We start from the raw sequence: 21,505 nt of genomic DNA on the forward strand, positions 1-21,505 counted from the left end.
GGTTTGAATTAACTTATGAACCACTTGATTTGGGGCAGATCTTCCCTGCAATATCAATAATGTGATTAATGAAGCCAACCTTTTGTGGAAATTAAGTGATTAATATATGGGTAGTGCCTGGAACACAGGCAATGTTAGTTCTTCTTCCATACTCTCAAGGCAGCTTATTAAATCTTTAATTGGTGGCATTAGAACAATGTTGCTCCTTTGCTTAAAAATAAAACTGTCTTTCGGTAAGTTAAGACCATAGTCATATAATTTGACATTAAGCTTTGTTGGTTTTTATATTTTTAATATAAGATCTCATTTATATCAGTAAATGGCCTTGACTTTTAAAAACCATATAATAACTAACATGGTCCCAAGAAGCCAGTGTATCATGAAAACTTGGAAAAGAAAAATCACTTCAAGGGCCATCTGGTGAAACAGGCTGCATCCAGCAGGTCATTTTCTCACATATGTGAGCCAGAGATCCACTATCAGATTCTGAATGCCACCCCAGGATCAAGGTTCTCTAATATTTAATATAATCTGCTTTACTGTTTAATTATCCCTGTAGGCTATTAGCTCGCCCTCAAAGAAGGTGTCACATGTAAAGAGGCTGGATTTATTGTCAAAGTCCTACTACTACTCTTTTGCTATGCTATACTCTTTCTTATCTAGGGAAAATCACTTTGTCCCTCTAAGCCAGTATCTTAAGAAAACGGAACATGATACCGTCCTCTCTGATGTGGCACATGACCATGATCATCACAAAGATGATGGAAACACCCTGGCCCAGATGCCAGTTCAGTTACTTCACATCACTGGGATTTCTTTCCAGGATATTTCTTAGTTTTACCTTTTTAAAAACAAATCTAACCCTTTATATAAGCTTTGTTTCTAATGCATTTGTGAGGGTAGTTTTATATTTGCCCTCTTTGACTGAGAGAGAACAGTGGCCGTTCCGACTTTATATTTAGGAGGGCCTCAGGGGTTGAAAGGGCAGGCTAGCCACCCCCCCCCCCCAACTTTTTTCTGGCTCTTCCATAGCACACATATATTTTTTCTCAGAATGTAATTTTATCTCTGTGGTGGTCAAGAGTCAGAAGCCAATGAAAATTTCATAGGAACAAAAGCCCCTTCCCAAGTTCCCCTTTGTATATCACCTCTGACTTTTGAAGGGATAGACAAAGTGACCTTTCCAAGATCCTTCTGGTCCTCTGATGCTATTATCATGAACACACGCTTATTGATGGCCTTTCGGAACAGGGACATGGTAATTTTTAAGACCCCCTTAAACCCTTAGGCCTAAAATATAGCCGATAAGGCCCCCAGAGAGAATATTAACTTAGAGGCTCATCATTTCTATGTGTTCACAGCCATCTGCTTTATGGAACAAGGTGGGGGCCAAGAGATGGGGGGAAGCTCAATGCGCTAATTAGATTTAGCATTTAGCATTTATGTTTCCCTTGCTTGAGCTGTTTACTGATAATTATTTTGGTTACTTGGGAACAAATCTTATAATCCTAGGCAGGCAAAGACAGATGCAGATGGCTATGAATTACATCCAATAGGATCAGAGTATGGCTCATGAATTTCAGCCTCTCACCACCATGTAATCAGCCCTGAATTTGGTGAGGTTACAGCACAACCCTTAGAGAGTGTGAGAAAGCCAAAAAAGCTAAACTTAAAAGGAGCCAGGCTTTCCTTATTACAAAAGCCCTTTCTATGAGGCTGGAAGCACATACGCCATAACCAAAACAACAGCGATGACCAGTCCAGGATTAGAAAGCTGTCTCAAGATCTTGGCCATCCAGCTTGGGAAATCATGTTCCAGTGTTTCTCCAATGACTTCGAACATCCTATTTTTGCCACTGGAAAAAAAGGGGGGGGGGCAGCAGGGAAGAGAAGTTTATTTACAACATCTGTAAAAACCATGGTTACAGCAAGAAAACTAGAAATCTTTCTCTAACACCACCTAAGTACTTTTTCAGGTTGGGCACTGAATGTTTAAGCTATAACTTCTGGCACTTTGACCTCTTACTGTCAACATGTTAAAATATGAGAAATGATATCTGAACATAAACACACAGTTGAGCAGTTAGGAAATTAACCACAGCATTAGGAGAAGATTTTTTTAAAGCTGTATTTCTAAGATTTTGATTGAAATATATTTTATGAAAAGTCTATAAATCTGCCCTCGGCCAGCTGTCCATGTTGGAGAATACTCCCTTGGGGCTGAATAAATAGTGTACTCAATCGTTTAATTAGCCTTGGAAATGAGCATAAGGAATAGCTTAACGGAATAAAGTCCACACATAATCCAATATCTCCCCCCTATGCAATAGCTGCTATCTCATTTTCCACAGACTTCTTTCATCGGAGTTATTAATAGGTAACCACACTAAATGATAAGTCCTTTCTCCCTCTGCATTTCTTTCTTGTGGACAGGCTCTAATGACTGCCAGCTCAGTCCTGCTGCTAAGAACAGAAAATGCAAAAAGAAGGAAAATAAGCCTAAAAAGCAAAAATCCTTAATAGGTTAGTGCTCAACCCATTAAGGTAAGAATCAGCCTTTATAAACCAGAAAAAAAGAGAGCAGGAAGTATGTCTTATCTTAGTACCTAATAGTCAGAATTATAAAGTCATGCCCATCATGTCAAGCCATTTTTTTCACTATATGCATATTGATTCTACTGTGAAAAGCTGTAATTCTCAGAAAAGAGATCAGGTTATTTATCACCAAGTTGTATGTATTATCAGAATAAAGGGTGTTATAACACTTAACATAATATTCTGGTTCCACTTTTGTTTTTTTGATGTATACGTTCTCACCTAACCAAATAAACATAATCCACATGGGAATTTTTTTTTTCTCCTGATCTATAATATCTTTCAAAAGACTGAGTAACTCCAAGTATCTGGTCAAGAGTTGCTGGACTACCAAGGTGCAAGTTTTGCTTCACAAATTACAAATCTTTGGGGTGCCTGGATGGCTGAGTTGGTTAAGCATCTGCCTTCGGCTCAGGTCATGATCTCAGGGTCCTGGAATGGAGCACCACATTGGGCTCATGTTCCGCGGGGATTCTATTCTCTCTCTCTCTCTCTCTACTGGCCACCCCCCTGCTTGTGCTCTCTCTCTCTTTCTCTCTCTCTCTCTCTCTCTCTCTCTCTCTCAAATAAATAAAATCTTTAAAAAATTACAAATCTGCACTCATGCAGCAAGACCTGTGATATATTAAGGAGAAGGTAGCTTGCAGGCCATTCAAGATCATATCAATTTATTCCGCCAAGATTTCTTTGTCCTCATCCACTCTGACTGGCCATGTTTTCCTTCTAGACATAGGGGATAGAGTTAGAGTAAGAAGGCAGGCAAAGACAAGAGAAGGTAAGACAATCCACTCTTCCTTCCCCAGCTTCTCGGGCCAAAGCTAATGAATGTGGTTAGAATGGGGGGAATAGAATTTTACAAAATGCTCCCTACCCACAACCATCTTCTCTGCGTTCAGTCTGTCCCAAATTCAAAGTCATTAGCATCTCTGGGGATTGTCCCCTTTCCAGGTCTGGTGTCTTATTGGGAGTCCAGATCTCTTACTTCAATACAAACTAAAGAAGCATCTACTGATCCCTAGAAATCCTTTTTTTTTTTTTCTGATAGTTTAGTCAATATGCCCAAAAGTCCTTTCCAGTCTGCTGTGACTAAATAGTCAAATGAAATGATACTGCACTTAAGCTCCCGTGGGCAGAGCTCCATCAATCCTAGATTATGAGCAGATCTGTTTTGCCAGTGGACCAAGAGTTTCACAGGACCAGAATCAGTGTCCAGTTTGCTCCTATAGCTCCTCTAATGCTTACTGCATAAGCAGTCATTATTCATTCATTACTTCAAATTACTGCCCAACACTCTACTGTGTTTAGACTTACAGCAATGAAAATATTCTATCCTCAATCTCTAGAGGCCAGCTACAGTATTTAAAAAAAATAAACATAGAAAGTGTAATAGCAAAAAATTAATATAATAGCAGCGTCACAAGATAAAATAAATATAAGTATGAAAGTGTCATGATATAATACAAATATGCACTTAATTTATGATCTCGATTATTTTAAAATGCTGCATAAAAAGAAAACCAGAATACAAAATGCCGAAATGTTGAGAGGTATTATTTCAGATCTCTGGAGTTATGAGTAGTGTTTATTTTTTTAAAGATTTTATTTATTTATTCATGAGAGACACAGAGAGAGAGTCAGAGAACATAGGCAAAGGGAGAAGCAGGCTGCTTGAGGGGAGCCCAATGTGGGACTCGATACTAGGACCCTGGGATCATGCCGTGAGCCAAAGGCAGACACTCAACTGTTGAGCCTCCCAGGCATCTCAAATAGTGTTTATTTTCCTGTAGCAATGTTTCCACAATTTCCAAGTGTCCTAGGATAAACTACATAGTGCCTTTGCAATAAGATGAAAATACATAAAAATATAATTCCCATGATGCAAACAAGGAGAGTACGTGAGAATCTAGAGAATTATAAATTGTTTGGAATTATTAGTGAGGGGTTGAGGGAGAAACATGGTGTCAGCAAATGTGGTGGAGCAATTAGAAGAATTTTCTTCATCTGGACACCGAATAAGTAGTTTGCAAATTGTTGAACTGTTTAAGGTAAATCCACTTAATAGCCTATTGGAATAATTTTCTGGAAAATTCACCCTCCCTAGCCAGGTCTTACGAAACCAGAGCAAGCTAGATATGTCATCAGATTGCTTTACAGAGTGGATCTTCTAAGGTATAGTAGCCACCTTACCTGAGAACATCACCCGTACCTGGGAGTGATTAGCCATCACTGTGCCCCTGTGGGGGTGTGGCCATCCATTAACCTACCTCAACTGCATGTTTGCTGCCCACCCAGGTACCATGTAGGGTCAGACTAGGCAGACTGAGCAAACGACCCCAAAATCATGCCCAGCCATGAGGCTCCTATTAATACATGCATTCTAACCTCATTCCTAGTCCAGAGCAACCCTTTCAAACTTTTAAGTCCAAACAAATGAATGAAGCATACATTCTTTTGCTCCCAAATGAGGAAACTGACAGGAGAAATAGACTATTTAAATAAGAGAGAGGAATCTTTTCCTGACATGCTACTGAAAATACATAAATTTTCTTGATTAATGCAAAATAGTGATATATATGCAGAAATTTTGCCTAAGTTTTCCAATTAGGACACTCTTGGTCAAAATCAGGTACGATGCCTTAGATACAGACTAATTTTTTTTTCATTAAATTCATAGTAACTGTACGTGATACAAAGAGAGGCAGAAGAGTTAGGCTCAGAAAGCTAAAATTGTGTGGTTGTGGTACATGTCTAGCTCAATTATATTTTTCATAGGAATGCACCTATCCAGCTCCACGTGGACATTATGGGGTTTCCTTTCCTTTGATACATTTTTCTGAGAAGTATCGACTTCCAATTGGAAAGTTCAAAGCACATCTAAAACTCAACTTGGATATTCAGTAGTGTGAGTAATTTGCAATCAACTAAAGTCTTTGAATGGCTTATCTGGTAAACCTCGTACCCTGAGAGTCATTAGAGATTTATTAAGACCAAGCTCTCCTTCAAGGCTGCAATTTCATATTTTGTCTCCAGATGTCACTGTCTGCATTATTTATTTCAGCCCACGGTGGTGGGGGTGTTCGGCAGTGATCAGGATTTGTCAACATCAGCTTCCTGAGTATGACAAACTATTGTAGTTTTTGCCCTATCGCTGGCTTAACGTTTTCTTTCCTTTTTTTTCCCCCCCGTAGCAAACTATTTTTAGAGTAAAAGTGCCTCTTAAGTCTGTGGGCAGTGAAACTTTTGACTTTAATTTCATAACTTGGGTCTGATGGCATGACGAGGAAATTGCATGTAGCCATTATTGGCTCATGCTTGTTATTCACATGGCTTTTTACGTTCACATTTCTTTTGTTGGAAAGGAGAAATAATTCAAATGCATGCTGACCAGTGACTTGATAGGCAGAGATTCTGGGGTGGGGATGGGGCTGAGGTGACTTATGGTAGATTCATTTATTTATTTATTTTTTTAAGAGAAAGAGAGAATATTAAGCAAGCTCCACACCCAGTGTGGAGCCCAATGCAGGACTCTATCTCACAACCCCAAGATCACGACCTGAGCCAAAATCAACAGTCAGATGTTTAACCAACTGAGTCAGCCAGGTGCACATGGTAGATTCATTTCTAAGGCCCTATTTAGGGAATGAAATATCAATTCCCCAGATCCTGAGGATTTTGTTTTCTTGCTAAGTGTCACAGCTGGAACTTGGTCCTGGAGACCTGGAGAGAAGTACATTTCAGCTTAGAGCAGAGAGACTTCCTGGCTCTTTATTACTGATGTGAGTGATTTGTCCTTGTTATTTGGGAGAATGTCCATGATGAATAGCATCTTCAATTGTTTTACTAGTAAGTAGTATTGTGGATTCTAAATTGTGTGGCTCACTTGATATTCATAATTGTCTAATAATGACCACATTTCCTAGGTAGTGGAATAATCTTTTAGTTGATTAATTATTTTCTCCTTGGCATGACATAGCAAATCTTCTGATTTTTTAATGTGGTGGTTAGCATCAGGAAAACTTTCACATCTCCTCATAGCATAATCAAACCTTGCTCTTTGCTACTCACTTATGGCTCAGATTTATTGTCCATATTCTACCCAGGTAGAGCCTGGGTGCACTCAAATCATTTTTGATTCCTTTTATGATTCCCAAATAAGAAAATTGATGGAACTTGCCTAAGATTCTCCATATTACCTAATGAGCCTGCATGCCCAAAGAATCAGTATCTATAGACCAAAATGCCACTGTTTGGGGGAGGGAGGCAAGGCTCATGGGAGCGACCATTCCTGTCTCCATGCCTGGAAGAAAACCACCCAGATGGAATTTCAAAAGCAAGAACCTGAAGGGGCCACAGTCAAAAGATGGTGGGAGGGATACAATCATGTACAGGACCGGCATGGTGGACAAGAAGAGGATGAGCAGTAGCATGCCCAGGTAGAAATTATTTGATCTGGAAGCCTTGAAGACACGGGCCTCAGGAACATTGCAACACATCACGGCCCAGCACTGGAAGTACATGGATGTGTGGAGTCGAAGGATATTGATGCCCGGGAGGCTGGGGGCGAAGAAGGAGCCCATCCTAGAAGGAAAAACATGGCTCTGCTCAATTCGACTCTTCTCTTCATAACAAAGTCACACAGCACCTGTTTATTTTATACCATGTTTATTTGCTAAAGGCAGAAAACGTAGTGCCACTTTCAACACACAAATCCTTTGATAAATAAACTTAGCTGGTCAATTTCCATCTTCTATGCCCATTTTACCGTCTCCCCCACTATCCAGGAATTGCTATGTGATTCTTTCATAGTTATTATGCTGCTCACTAACTGTATCTGCTCTCATTAATAAACTTAAACACCAGAGAAAACAGTGTATCACATGTATTTACTTCTCTCTTCCTCCTACTTCTCAGATAAGCTGGATTTCCCTTAATACTCAAATCACTGATTAATAAACCTAAAAATTTAACTTCTTTTTAATAAAGGCTTCTTGGGACACCTGGGTGGCTCAGCGATTGAGTGTCTGCCTTTGGATCAGGGCGTGATCCTGGAATCCCTGGATCAAGTCCCACATCAGTCTCCCTGCGTGGAGCTTGCTTCTCCCTCTGCCTAAGTCTCTGCCTCTCTCTCTCTGTTTCTCATGAATAAGTAAATAAAGTCTTTTTAAAATTTTTAAAAATAGTAATAAGAACCTCTTAAAACCACCCATTCTACTCAAATACACTGCACAATCTGGATTAATTACTTTTCTCATTGGCTAATTAATTTTTGCTTAATGGAAGAGAAAAAAATTAAAATAAGCTTATCTTTTTTCTGATGCTATTCTTTATTAGCTATGTAGCTAGGATGGTGTTTTAGAGCTGTTGTACTTAGGCCCGATAATAGACAGTGTTTTGTTAACAGTCCATAGGACACTTTATGTGTTTGATATATGAAAATTCAACACATTCATTTAATTTAACCTAATCTGTTTACTTTCTTACTTCAGCTTGTCCTGGAAATCCACTGCTTTGTACATCTGATTTTTAAAAGCTATTTTTAAATGCCACTTTTAAACAGGAAGCACTTAGGTAAGATCGCATTTACTTGATAGCTTAGTTGGTTATTTCAACAAAATAAATTTCAATTTTCTTTGATGAGAAAATCCATTAGTATTATAAAACCATATTAATAGCAATGTGTTGGTCCAAAAACAAAAAGAGGATACATGTGCATTTATTTTAGAAGTATAAGCAGAATCGTATCTTTTAAACTGTCCCAGCTATAATAAAGCTCTCAGCACTTCTAGTTAGGGTGAGCATTTTATATTTCCTGGATATGTAGAGTAGCTGCTTTAACTAATCCAACATAAATTTGGTATAATACACAGGGAGGGTAGGGGGTGAGTTAGATGAAGAAACTAATTTCTGCTATTTCTGTAAATAAAATTATGCAGACCAGCACTAAACTATTTCATTCAAAAGTGGAATCTTGCCAAAATTTGGATTGTCCTGTTGGTAGGATTTCACACAACAGATCTGAATATTTTAGCATACTGAATGGACCAGAGACGCTGAAGGAAGTTAAATGATTTTTTTTAATGGTATGAACTTCAGGTGATGATATACCCATGCAGGTTTATCAACTGTAACATATGCACCAGACTGTGGTGTGGGATGCCTTTAGTAGGGGAGGCTGTGCATGTCAAGGAGATCAGGGGATGGGAATGCTCTGTACTTCCCACTCAGTTTTTCTGTGAACCCAAAACTGCTCTAAACTAGAAATTGTATGAACTAAAAAAAGTAAGAAGATAGGCTTTGGAACAAGACAGGGTATCTTTGCTACAGGATAGCAAAAGAGAACTTAGAATCTCAAAAATGAGAGCAAATGAGTGATTGTCCCAGGCTAGGTGCCAGAATTACATAGCACCTACACTATATTCTCAAATGGCAATATTAGTAATGTTGAGATGCCAGTGAGTCATTATACTTGCTCCCTTCTAAAAGTCAGGCTTGGCCAATGAAATAGTCATTAAAATGAGGTGTCTCACTACTGAATAGAAAAATTAAAAGCTCTGTGTGGCTTTTGTCTTTGCTTCCCTGACCAGCAATGTTCCATATGGACCCTATTTTGCTAGTCTAGGACTCGGCAGTAAGGGTAACTTACAAGAGCAGAGCCCTCTACCAACCCACATTGGGCATGTCGAGTACACAAGAAGTAAACTTTTCCCTTTGGAAGCCACTAAGATTTGGAGGTTCTGTTTAAATGCTGCACAAACTAGTTTGTCCTCAGACACAATTCCGTACAATTTAAGACCTAGACTAGCCTAAAGCCACATATATTTTTGCATATATGTATATATACATATACACATATATATCTGTGTGTGTATGCCTGCATGCACTCGTCTGTACACATATATATGTACACATGTATGTATGTGCATCTGTAATAAATAAATTTCAGATTTTCAAAATAAATAACACATGGGCATTTTGAACAAATGGCTCAAGAACTATAACCTAGAAAAACAGATCCATACACATTGATATCTGAACCCTAATGTTCATTCTGTCTTTGCTTGTGACTCACTAATCAGCTTGGCTTACTAAGTCCCTTACCCAGACTTGATTCCATCATCTGTCAGTTAAAGATCATTATAATATCCTAGCCTTATAAAGTGCTTTTCTTCCAAGAAGATCAAAGCAAATGAAAGCTTCTTTTATTGAGCTCTCCTTATTACTCCAGTGACATGGTACATGTCAGGTAAATTATTCACATTTGATCAACCAAGAAAATGAGGTAGCAGACGGTGACAACACTAGTGAAAGGTTATACAAAGGACAGCATTAGAGCAACATCCAAACCCATCTTCTCTCTCACTGTGTTCTCTGCTGCCTCTATACCCTACTAAGATAGAGAGATGATGTGTGTTCATCATTGTAAAATATGATCACAAAAACCTACGCTATCCATTTTTAAATTAAGTGTATAATATAAAGGTTTATGGTCATATCAGCCAATTTCATGACAAAATGGATTTTACTTATAAAGTTTAGCTTTACTGGCATCAGTGTAAATAACCTCCACTAATTAGAAACCTCTAAAGCAGTAACTTAATGTCTCCAGTCAGTAACCAATGGAATTGAGTGCAAACTTCCCATACTCTTCTGTTTCTGTATGGCCAAAGTCAAGTATCAGTTACTCATACCTCATAAAATAGTAGCTTACCACGTGTGAGTCCCCTTATGCAGGGGAGCTTACTGCACTTAGAATACACACTCCCACACCTTGCCCACCACAATACATTCCTACTCCTTCACTAACTTCCTGGGGGTTAGAAAAAGACCATCTGTACAAAGGGTTGATCTGAAGGTGAATAATAGTTCCTTTGCTTCTGAAACTCTCCTAAGTGTGTGATTATCTCTGCACTCAAAAGACACCATCACTTTCTAATGTCCTTTTCGGACTACCAAGAAGTAAGACTTGACCAGTATCTAAAGGATGAATACATAGAAAGCGATAGTGCAGGGCTAGTGGAGAGATTTTGATAATAGTTCTGCCCATGGGAGAAGGAGGGAGATGTGTAGATATTTAAGAATTTCACCATGAACAATAGTGGACTAAATAGTTGCAAAATGGTAAGTGAAACCAATCAGTCCAGTCATTACAACAGCTTTTCTGATAACGAAAATGAATTTCTAAGCCAATCTGTTGACTTAGCTATGAAAGGACAAGAAACAGACATGCAGCATATGTCTGCACAAATGGCACCTGCCAGGCCTGAGGGATTTGTGACACTCTGTGTAAAAGCCAGGGAGTTTTAAAACTAATATTAGGTGATGGCTTCTCATTGTTCTGGGTGCAATGTTCCGCCATTTTCTGCTATGACAGCACAATCCCCTCCAGAAAATAAAAGATCCAGAACTCACAGAAGCTGCTCCCTTTACTCTCTCTGCCGGTGGACATATGTTGGGCCACCTTGGCTTTCTTCCCTGCTTGGAGAATGAAAGGTACATTTCACTCTTTAATGATTCTCTGGGTGCATGAGCCATAACTTGCAAAATTTAAAAAGCAAGAGGACAGGAATTGAATTTTTAAACATACCTGATAATGGAGAATATAATATTTTTATAGCTTTTCCTTCATATGTATTGACCTAGTGAGGCACAGGAAATGGACAGCCCCCAAGGCAGGATGATGGGGCCTGCCATGGCTGGCATGGCTATGGTCTTTATATTACTGAAGCAAGATCATTTTAACATTTGCAGAGAGGTCCAGTATTGCAATGGTTTAATAATTCAATCCAGCTACAGTTGAAGGATTTAAGTGATAGGGAAAGCTTGTGCAAAACTTGAACGGAGTTACTGGTACCTGTTTATAGGACAATGGTGTGGTCAGTGGCACTGTGTTATGTTAAACATGTGTGGGTAGGATAAAGAAGCTCAATTGCAACTGCTTGTGTGTTGGGTGTTCTTAGTTAAGAGCGACAGATTTCCAAGACCACCTGGTCCCCAGATGAATCACATGCTGTGGTTCAATTTTTAAACTCAAAAACAGTTCTACTGTATCAGCTCGTCTTAACCTGACAAGCTTTACAGTGAAAATGCTTTCATTTAATAAAAGATATGACAATCCTTTGTACATCAAAAGACATAATTCTGATGTGCAAATGGCCTGTGAGGCAAGCTACAAAATAAAGATCATATTTTTAGCTTGACCATCCTAAAACATGTGTTTCATCTCCATGAACTACCGGATTTGGTAAGATATTATTTTTAAAAGTCGCAACAAGTTGTACTCTAAATATACTCAATAATGACAAAAGAAATTAAGTTCCTCAGAAGGGTCTTACATTAATTTATTTCACACTTTACATGTGATTATGGGATCATTAATGTTTTACTGTTAGACCCTGGAGTCAGAAGATACAAAAGTATAAAAGTCTTCAAATAATCTACTAAGTAGAAATAGTCTCCCAGTATTTGATAAAGGAATGCTCTGCAAAACAGGCAGATGTCTTTGAGGACCAAGAGTTAAGATATGAAAAAATATATATGTATATATACTATATTCATATAGTACTATAATTATATAATATTACATAACATATATAATTATATATAACATATGTTATATATACTATATTATATAAATATAGTATATGAAAAAATATAGTATATACATTCCAAGACATATATACAATATATATTATATATGTTATATACTATATATTATATATGTTATATAGCTTTTCCTAGCAATCTACTTTGCAAAGGCAATTGTTGAGTTAGACCAGACCGGGGACTTCTCTGACACCAGGCTACTGTGCTTTATGCAATAATGATCACTGACGCTTTTCTACAAGTGATATGCTGTCCACCAGCTGACCTACCAGATCATGCCTTGGTTGAAGATCAGAGCAAGGACGTTGCCGCTGATGTCAAATTCAGTGTACGAGGGCTACAGGAGACACAAACATTCACTGGATTAGCATATCAACGGTGAAAATTGAAAGACAAGGGTTTCATGTTTCTGCATGTATGGCGAGGCTCTCAACTGCTTCCTTACAGCAACAATAGCAGAGTAATTGATATGATAAATAATCAGCAACAAATAAAATAATAAAGCACCCTTTATAACACAGTAAGTCTCATTTTCTAAAGCAGCCATTCAATGTTATGAAAATGTGGACCAGCGGGCTCTCTCTCCTACATGGCTGGGGAAAGGAAAAATTGGAACAACATTTTAGAAAAACAATTTGGCCATATATATGAAAAGCTTAAAAAACCTCATTCTCTTTAACCCTGTAAGTCTACTTCTAGTAATTTGTTTTAACAAATTGATCTAAAAAAAAAAAAAAAAAAAAAAAAAAAAAAAAAAAAAAAAAAAAAAAAAAAAAAAACAAATTGATCTTAAATTCTGACAAATTTTAACAGAGATGAAACCATCTACATATCCAATATTGGTTAAGTAAATATAGTATATCTATACTGTAATATGGATTGCACCTAATTACAATCACTGTTTGAAGAATATTTATATATACAGAGAAAACTAGGAGTTAATGTTAAATGACAAAGATATAAAATTACACATTCATTATTTTTATCCACTGAATATGTAATCACACATAAGGAAAAGACCTGAAAATGACCAACAAAATTAATATGTCTTATAGGTAGGTGATAAATTATGACTTTTGTTTCCTTCCTTAAGTTTGCATATTTTAAAACTTTTCTCCAAAAATGTGAATTTCTTTTACAATAAAATAAATATAGAGAAATAGAATAGAAGTTTAAGAAGTTTTTTAATTCAATATCCAGTGTTTGTCTCCTAGGTAATACCATCCTGCTTAGGGCAGCAACACTGGGCTGTTTTTTTGTGCAGAGTGCCCACCAGTAGGAACTGAGGTGGGATCTCCCAGGGTGGCCTGTCCAAAAGCTTCCTGGTAACACATCAGACAGCCTAGAAGGAAAGCTTCTATCAATGGGAGTAATAGGAAACCAACTGGTAGGTAATAAGAGAAAAGGAAAAAAGCTAAAAAATGTGAATTGAGACCACCAAGAAGACCATGAAAGAAAGACCAAAAGAGTGGCAGGTCCCTAATCCTGTCCTAGATCTTGGCCTCTGCAGGAGTGGCTTCAGACCATATATATCCCCATAATAACTCCCTCCCAATACACACATACATACACACACAGAGCATACCACATGCACACACACTTAAACCTGCATACTCATTGTGTGATGGATCTCAACAGTTCTCAAACCCAAGAAACATCCCCTCTCAAAAAAATATCTGTAAGAAGATGGAACAGTTCCCTGACTTGGAACCCCAACAAAACCTTCACAGCTTTTGGATTCTTTGCCTCAAGAGTTCTTGAAGTCATTTTTTCTCCAAAAGGCAGCAGTACTTTTGGGAAAGATATGGATCATATGCCTTGTAACAGATTCAGGGCATAAACAGAAAGAATGGTTAAATAACAAGATAAAATGATAAGACAATATGTAATGAAATAATACACAGCCCTGTTATAATAAGCAGGACAAAGATGACCTGGATTGTATAAACAAGGTTTTGCTGGTTCTCAGATTATCTAGAAGCATAACATTCACAAGACGTGAGGAGGTTAGGTTAATAGTTTTTGTTCTAAAAATCCACAATGAAAGCAGTGTGTTAGTTCCTCATGGAGAAACATAAACTGCTTCTAATCTCTAGAAACATTAATTCTGAGTCTTTCTCCCTCCCCAGGAGGGCTTTGCTCTGGACCACCCATTTTCTCCCCGCTGATGCCTTTTAAGCTCACAGAACACATATGACAAATGCTCAGTTGGGTGGCCTGTGCCATCTGTGGCCTTGGAACAACTGTGTGTCAGTTCAAGAATCAAACCTTCATCTTTGGCCTCTTTAAAATGGTGCCATGATTTAACCCACCAAACTATGTAAAATTTTTTTTAAAAATCAACCTTTTAGAAATATATTCTCTTTGCTCTCATGAACATATAACCTTCTTCAAAACCACTGGAGATATTTTTATAACTAGGTGTCTAGAAAAACACAAAAGATACTGGGAAGCCTCATTCACATACAGTGTTTGCAGCAGGGACAACAGAAGGAATGTCATTTTTGATGCACAAATTCACCCGATGAAGAAAATGGGTATAAGGCATTCCCAGTGTACCAAATGGGTTTGTGGTCCAAACACTTGTCTGGGATTCACACCTGAGTATTAAACTTTGCCTTGCCATGTCCTAGTTGGATGAGCTGGGCCAGCTGCTTATCTTGTCAGGCCTCAGTTTCCTCACAGATAAAACTGATGAAATGAACTAGGTCAGTCAGTGGTTGTCACACTATGGCCCATGTGCCAAATCTGGACCGCCACCTGTTTTTGTAAACAAAGATTTACTAGCTAATAGCTGCATTCATTTGTTGATTTGTTATTTGTGGCTCTTTGGCACTTAAATAGGAAAGTTTAAAAGTTTGCACAGTGACCAAATGGCCACCTGAAAGCAAAACCTCGGGTTTTCTACTCTTCTCACAGGATTTCTGACACAGATGTGTGGGTTTTAACCTCCATACCAAACAATGCCTAGGTTCCCTGTGGACCTAAGCTGGATGCCCTACCGCTTATCTCTGTTCTGATACTGACTGTCCAGAGTAAGAGCAGACTCTACAGGCTAAGGACTCGGTTCCCCAAGACTGCTCTCCAAACCCCATAGGTCAGGGAGTTTTATGGAGACTTCTTCAGTAAGCATGATCAATTATTAACTCATTCTCTAGCCCCTCTTCCCTCCCCAGAGGATGGAGGAATGGGGCTGAAAGTTTCAAGCTTCTAATAACAGCCTGCTCTTTTTGGTGACCATCCCCCATCCTGATGCTACCCAGGAGTCACCAGGCATTGCCTCATTAGAGTAAGCAATGTTCCTATCACCCAGGAAAACCCAAGGAATGTAGGGGCTCTGTATCAGGAACCAGGGTCAAAGACCAAATATTGGAACAAAATATGATCCTAGAACCTATATTGCTCAGAGAATTAGAAAAAGGTTTAGAAGCGCTGGCCAGGAGCTGGAAATAAGAGACCAAAATATATATTTCTTGTTATATCATAATATCACACCTGCAGAAGTGAAACTGCTTACTACCCAGCCCTTTACAGAGAAAGTCCGGCAACTTCTGAACTAGATCATTTCTAAGATGCTTTTCTAATCTGAGATCTGTAATTGGTTGAAAAATCAGACCCAGTTATTAAAGAATTGCTTCTCTGTAAACACTTTAGAAATGGAACTGAACGCTGTATGAGTTAAACTCAGAAAATCTCACTCTAAACATCAAACGAAAGTAGAAAGGCTGGGGATCCCTGGGTGGCGCAGCGGTTTGGCACCCGCCTTTGGCCCAGGGCGTGATCCTGGAGACCCTGGATCGAATCCCACGTCGGGCTGCCGGTGCATGGAGTCTGCTTCTCCCTCTGCCTGTGTCTCTGCCTCTCTCTCTCTGTGTGTGACTATCATAAATAAATAAAAATTTAAAAAAACAAAAAAAGAAAGTAGAAAGGCAAACACAGACACACACATATACACACACAAATTCAATGCTCCTTCTTTTAGAGTTGGATTTAATAAAAACATGAGATTATATTGCATTTTAAAGTTTTAAAAGCGATGCTTTAATAATACAAGTGTAAATCATTTTGTAATATGTATGCTTAATTGCCTCTAAAACATAAAAAGCTTAAAGGTAAATGAGGCTTGGGGAGAAATAGGTTTTCTTGAAACCTGAGAAATGAAATTATTCAAATGAGATGCATATAACAAAGTCACTAAGGGTCGCTCATCCCTAATAAGCTATTTAGGCCCCAGCCAAAGAAGATCCCATTCGGATTTAGGCTGAGGTCTATAATAACTTTATAATAATCAAGGGATTGAAAATTATCTTATTTTATTTCTGGATCTTGTGGTGGGTGAGAGTCAGTCATCTATCCATAGGGAAGACAGATGTTTGGAATTGGACTGAAGTGCCTAGGAAAACCCATCCTCTCTGTAAGTTTCATCATTTGAGAAAGATCATTAACCTGTGGCTATCATGAAATATCTCAGAGAGAATTCTATCATTACAATGTCCTGTCTGATGTACGAATCTCACTTCTCACATCTAAAATCACTCTGGATCAATGGTTCTTATGCATGGTCCCCAGACCAAAAGCAGCAGCACCACCTGGGAACTAGTTAGGAAAGTAAATTCTCCAGAACCTGCCCCCAGCTTTGGTGGAATCAGAAACACTGTGTTTTCACATGCCTTTGGGGGATTCTTGTACACCCTCAAATTTGAGACCTACTGATCTAGGACAAGTCCTAGCCTCATCTACTAGGATGACCCACCCCTTGTTGCTGCAGACAGACTCCAACCAATGTTCAAGTGGAATTTCAAATCCAGACTGTGCTGTCCCCTTCCTCATGCAGTCAACCCTTCATGAGATACTCAAGATTTCCTACTGATCCTTTAGCATGACATCATCCTGGACTGCTAAATAATGTCTCATTCACAGCCAGAGAACACCTATTTATTTCTAATTCTCTATCACAATCCCTCCTGTAACTCCATTATTGCAAGTGACCTGTCTAATCTTGGGAGTGCTTTGAGTTACAAATGCCACAGACTGGCTCATGAATCATGATTTGACAGAGTCCTTGAAATTTCTAGGGTTAAGCGTTAACAGTGAAAATTCAACATGACTGAAATCTGGTTGAGAGCTTTGAAGTCGATTAGATAGGAGTGGTGAGTCCTAGCTCCACCACTGACCAGCTATCTGTCTTTAAGCAAATTATTAAACATCGCTTAAGCCTGTAAGGTAGCAAAAAATCTACCTCATAGTGTTGCTGCTATGACTAGATGGAATAATATATGCAAAGTATTTTGTAGAAGTTCTCACATATAATAAATACTACATGAAAGTATACAATATAATATAACATAGAATCTAGTCTTATGGTCTGTTAGTCATAGGGCTCTTGTTTAGGGATAATCTTTCATCAGATCTCAGGGAAATCTCTTCTATTTTCCATTTATATAAATCTTAAAAAGACCACCTTAAAAATATAACTTTAAAATAAGATGGTGAGGTTTTAATTTGTTTCAACATATTCTACTCCATGCTATGTATTCAATTCTATTTCTTCTTAGATATCTGTTACCTATTTTTAAATTTTTTTTCATGATTTTATTTGTTTGTTTGAGAGAAAGAGACAGAGAGAGAGCATGAGCAGGGAAAGGAGGAGAGAGAGAGAGAGAGAGAGAGAGAGAGAGACAGGCAAGCTCCCTGATGAACAGGAAGCCCAATGTGGGGCTCCATCTCAGGGTCCCCAGATCATGACCTGAGTCAAAGGCAGATGCTTACCCAACTGAGCCACCCAAGAGCCCCTGCTACTTATTTTATTAATAAATGGCAAAGACAGTAACAACACAATTAAGCTGAAAGTTAAGACATTCTGTGTTGAGCTAGCTACTGCAGGAAACCCAGAGTTTCCAAGAGGTTTTAGGACAGTCATGCTGAATCTGGGTGGTTAAAATCCCTCCTGGGAGCAACGATTCCACTTTCTATGAGTCAGTGAACACTTAAGAAACATTGAGAACTGTCTGCTATGCTTGGAGAAGCCTTAGGAAAGATTAACTTACATTACGTGGTCTAACAGCCTGCTCCTAGCCATCAATTTTCCCACCTTAGTCCATCTTTATAGGTTTATTGTCATAATACTTTAGCCATAAATTTATAATTGCAAAAATATACAGGGTCACTTCTAATATAATTTACTCTGATACAATCTGTATATAATTCAGCATTTTTAACATAATGGCTGTGTCCAGAAAAATACTTCATTGCCCTTGTTTAGTCCCTGGCTACACAAACAGAAGCAGCTCACTTCAATACACAAGCCTTCAATTTTTCAGATGTGAAATAAAGGGATGTATGCTTGATTATGTTAAAATTCCACTGAACGTTAATATTCCATGGATCACTGAATCTGATGCCAGAGTCAGCAAAGTTTAGTTTTTACAGAAGCTGTTGTAATAAAAGTGAATGGATTTCATTTTAAAGGTATGTTCTCTGGGACTGAGTAATTCAACTTAGAGAAATTTCTCATAAGGAAATAATCTGTGGAGGTGTCTGGGTGGCTCAGTCCGCTAAGCATCTGCCTTCAGTTCATGTCATGGTCTCAGGGTCCTGGGATGGAGCACTACATCAGACTCTGCTCAGTAGGGAGTCTGCTTCTCCCTCTCCCTCTGCTGCTCCCCCTGCTTGTGTTCTCTCTCTCAATTCACCTCAGTTTAAATATTCATTCAATGTTATTCACTTGACCAGTTGTTGTAAAGTTTAAAATTGGAATTCTGTTAATTTCATTGTATTGGAATCTTTCTTTCTTTTTTTTTTTTTTGTTTTGTTTTGTGTTTTTTGGAATCTTTCATATCTACTTTTAAGACTTAGCTACTGTGCAGTAGCAGGTAATTCTATGGGTCAGACATGATCCTTAAAGAGCCATAATATTCAAAAGCTTGCCTTTTATCATTGTGATAAAGGATTACTTGGCATTGATTTTTTTCAAAAAGTTGTTGATTAAACAAACCTTACTTAATTTAAAAAAAAATCAAATAAATAAATAAAATCTTTATTTTAAAAAAGGAAATTATCTGTGCATACCACTGTAACTTATCTGTGAAGATATTCAACCATGTGCATATAAATAAATGTAAGAGCAACATTTATTATAATAATTAAAAATTAGATGTTTTACTGATAGCCAATAAAAATTAAATAATTATAGTTTGTTCGTTTATAGAATATCGCACAGTCATTTAAAACTATCATAAATGAAGTCTGTGGCCATAGGGAAATGGTCACAGAGGAAAAAAAGTAGGTAACCAGCTATTAAATATATATACCTTTTAATAAAAAATTTATAAAAATATGTATATTATAAAAATCCATAGTACTTTATTATTTACATATAAATAAACACTAATATTCTATGACTCAAGTAATCCAAATAAGTAATGCTTACTTAATGGTGAGATTGCCTGTGATTTTTATTTCCATGTTTAGCTTACACTAGATTTTCTAGATTTTCTATAATGAACCACTATTATTTTTGGAACTCAAAAAGAATTTTTTGGGGTGTGGAAATGGACACATCTTTCTCTTCGATTCTTGAAAGACATCTCAAAAGTATCTTCTCTGTCTTCTTTACTTCATGACAGGTACTCTATGGATATATTTTCAATTAGGGTATCCAGGAGAATATTAGAGAAACATTCTCATCAGCTTCTTACCCTCTATGACAGCCCCAGCTGAGATTTCTGCATCTCTGCCTGCACTGCCCATACTTTGCACCTGCTGGGCCCCATCTTACATTGGTCCCTCCACTGAGAATCCTTGCTTCCACTGGATCTTTGAAATTCTGTTCCTTTCCCCGAGACTAGCTCAAGTGCCTCTTCCTCTAGCACGTCTTTGAGTCTTTGCATTTCTGATCTGTCTCTGTCTTTCTCTCTATCACTTTCTCCCTCTCATCTTCCCTCCCTCCCTCCACCCCCAAAGTCATGTAGTGTTGGTTCCTCCTACAGCATTTACATTTTCTGCTCTTCATTGATAAGGAGAGAGCTTACAGGATTAAATGGTTGTAAAGAGTGTGAGGAATTAGTGGATTAATATTCCATCTGTACAGGGCAGTGGATTCTCACTCCAGCCAATCACTCCCAGGTGGGGATATGGATTGAATGTTGCCAGCCCTTCCAATATGTCAAGAAAAGCAAGAAATCCATATTTTTTAAAATGTAAAACTTCCAGTTTTAAAATAGGAGCTTATTAAAAAAACCAAAACAAACAAATGAAAACACTTTGCAGACAAAGAAAATACATGCTGAATCTAGGCAGTGAGCCCAAGTTTGCAACATCTCCTTAAGCTTACATCTTTTACATCTCTGAATCCCCTTATCACCTGGCACAGAGGTTTGCTCACACTGATTCACACCTAGTAGGCACTCAACTGTGTCAGCTCTCTAACTGATGGGCCAATGATAATAGGATCAGCATCAAAGATGCACCACCCACCCTTTACTGTTCAAAATTTGTTTTGATGCTGTGTTTCTTTCTGAGGAGCCTTCCAAAAGTCACATGGAAGAAAATTCTCTGTGACCTAAAACAAGAACTTGTCTATTTTCCTGTACTTTGTACTAACCCAAGAGCACTGTCAGCACTCAATAAATAATAAATTACAGTCATTTAATTACAGCTTTTATGCATCCAGGTCATGTTTTATTGACTTCATATTTGAAGCAAAATTCTCTAGCACTTAGGAAGAAAGCAGTAAGGGATAAAAGGCAAGCATAAGCCAGGCAATGGCCTAAGAAAGATATGGCAATTTTTATGTCTGCCTCAGAAGAGCTGAATCAGACAAGGAAAATAGAAATGAAACCAAGCCAACTGCATACCTCATAGCAGGGAATGGGAAGGCACAATAACATCCTGGATCCATAGCATTACCTCACGGGCGCTCACCAAAGAGCATTACCTAACCACTTTTGGCTCATCCCACGGGCACTTTCAGTGAGGATGACAGAGATGACCTAATTAAAGGTACAATCTCAAAGTCAGATAGCCATGCTGAGGATCCAGCCCAGTGTCTTGAAAACATTTCTGAGCATAGGACCTGCCCAGAGACTTAGAGGGCATGGGGATGGGTTTACCACTGAAGCAGACAGTCAGCAGATAATGCCTACCATGTGACGAGCATAGTTGTCAGCATGGAGGTCAAGGCTTCTGTTTGCATAGCACTTTCATTCCAACAGAGGGAAGGGAGATAGATTTTAAGCACATCTTTAAAAGAAAATGTCAGATAGTTATACACCACATGAAGAAAATAAAGCAGGGCATTGAAGGGAGA

The 21,505-nt window shown here is 38.2% G+C and overlaps 1 protein-coding gene across 1 annotated transcript in view; it reads right to left on the bottom strand.

The window, feature by feature from the left end:
• TMC1 (transmembrane channel like 1) overlaps window positions 1–21,505 on the bottom strand; it is a 118,493-nt gene that overhangs the window by 7,220 nt on the left and 89,768 nt on the right. Inside the window, exons 15-17 of the mRNA XM_049106013.1 lie at window positions 12,468–12,535; window positions 6,934–7,173; window positions 1,731–1,856 (exon numbers count right to left, since the gene is read on the bottom strand). Of these exons, the coding sequence (XP_048961970.1) occupies window positions 1,731–1,856; window positions 6,934–7,173; window positions 12,468–12,535 (434 nt within the window). The remainder of the gene's footprint in view (window positions 1–1,730; window positions 1,857–6,933; window positions 7,174–12,467; window positions 12,536–21,505) is intronic.

The sequence above is a fragment of the Canis lupus genome, chromosome 1 (assembly GCF_003254725.2).
Source record: "Canis lupus dingo isolate Sandy chromosome 1, ASM325472v2, whole genome shotgun sequence".
Classification (NCBI taxonomy): domain Eukaryota; kingdom Metazoa; phylum Chordata; class Mammalia; order Carnivora; family Canidae; genus Canis; species Canis lupus.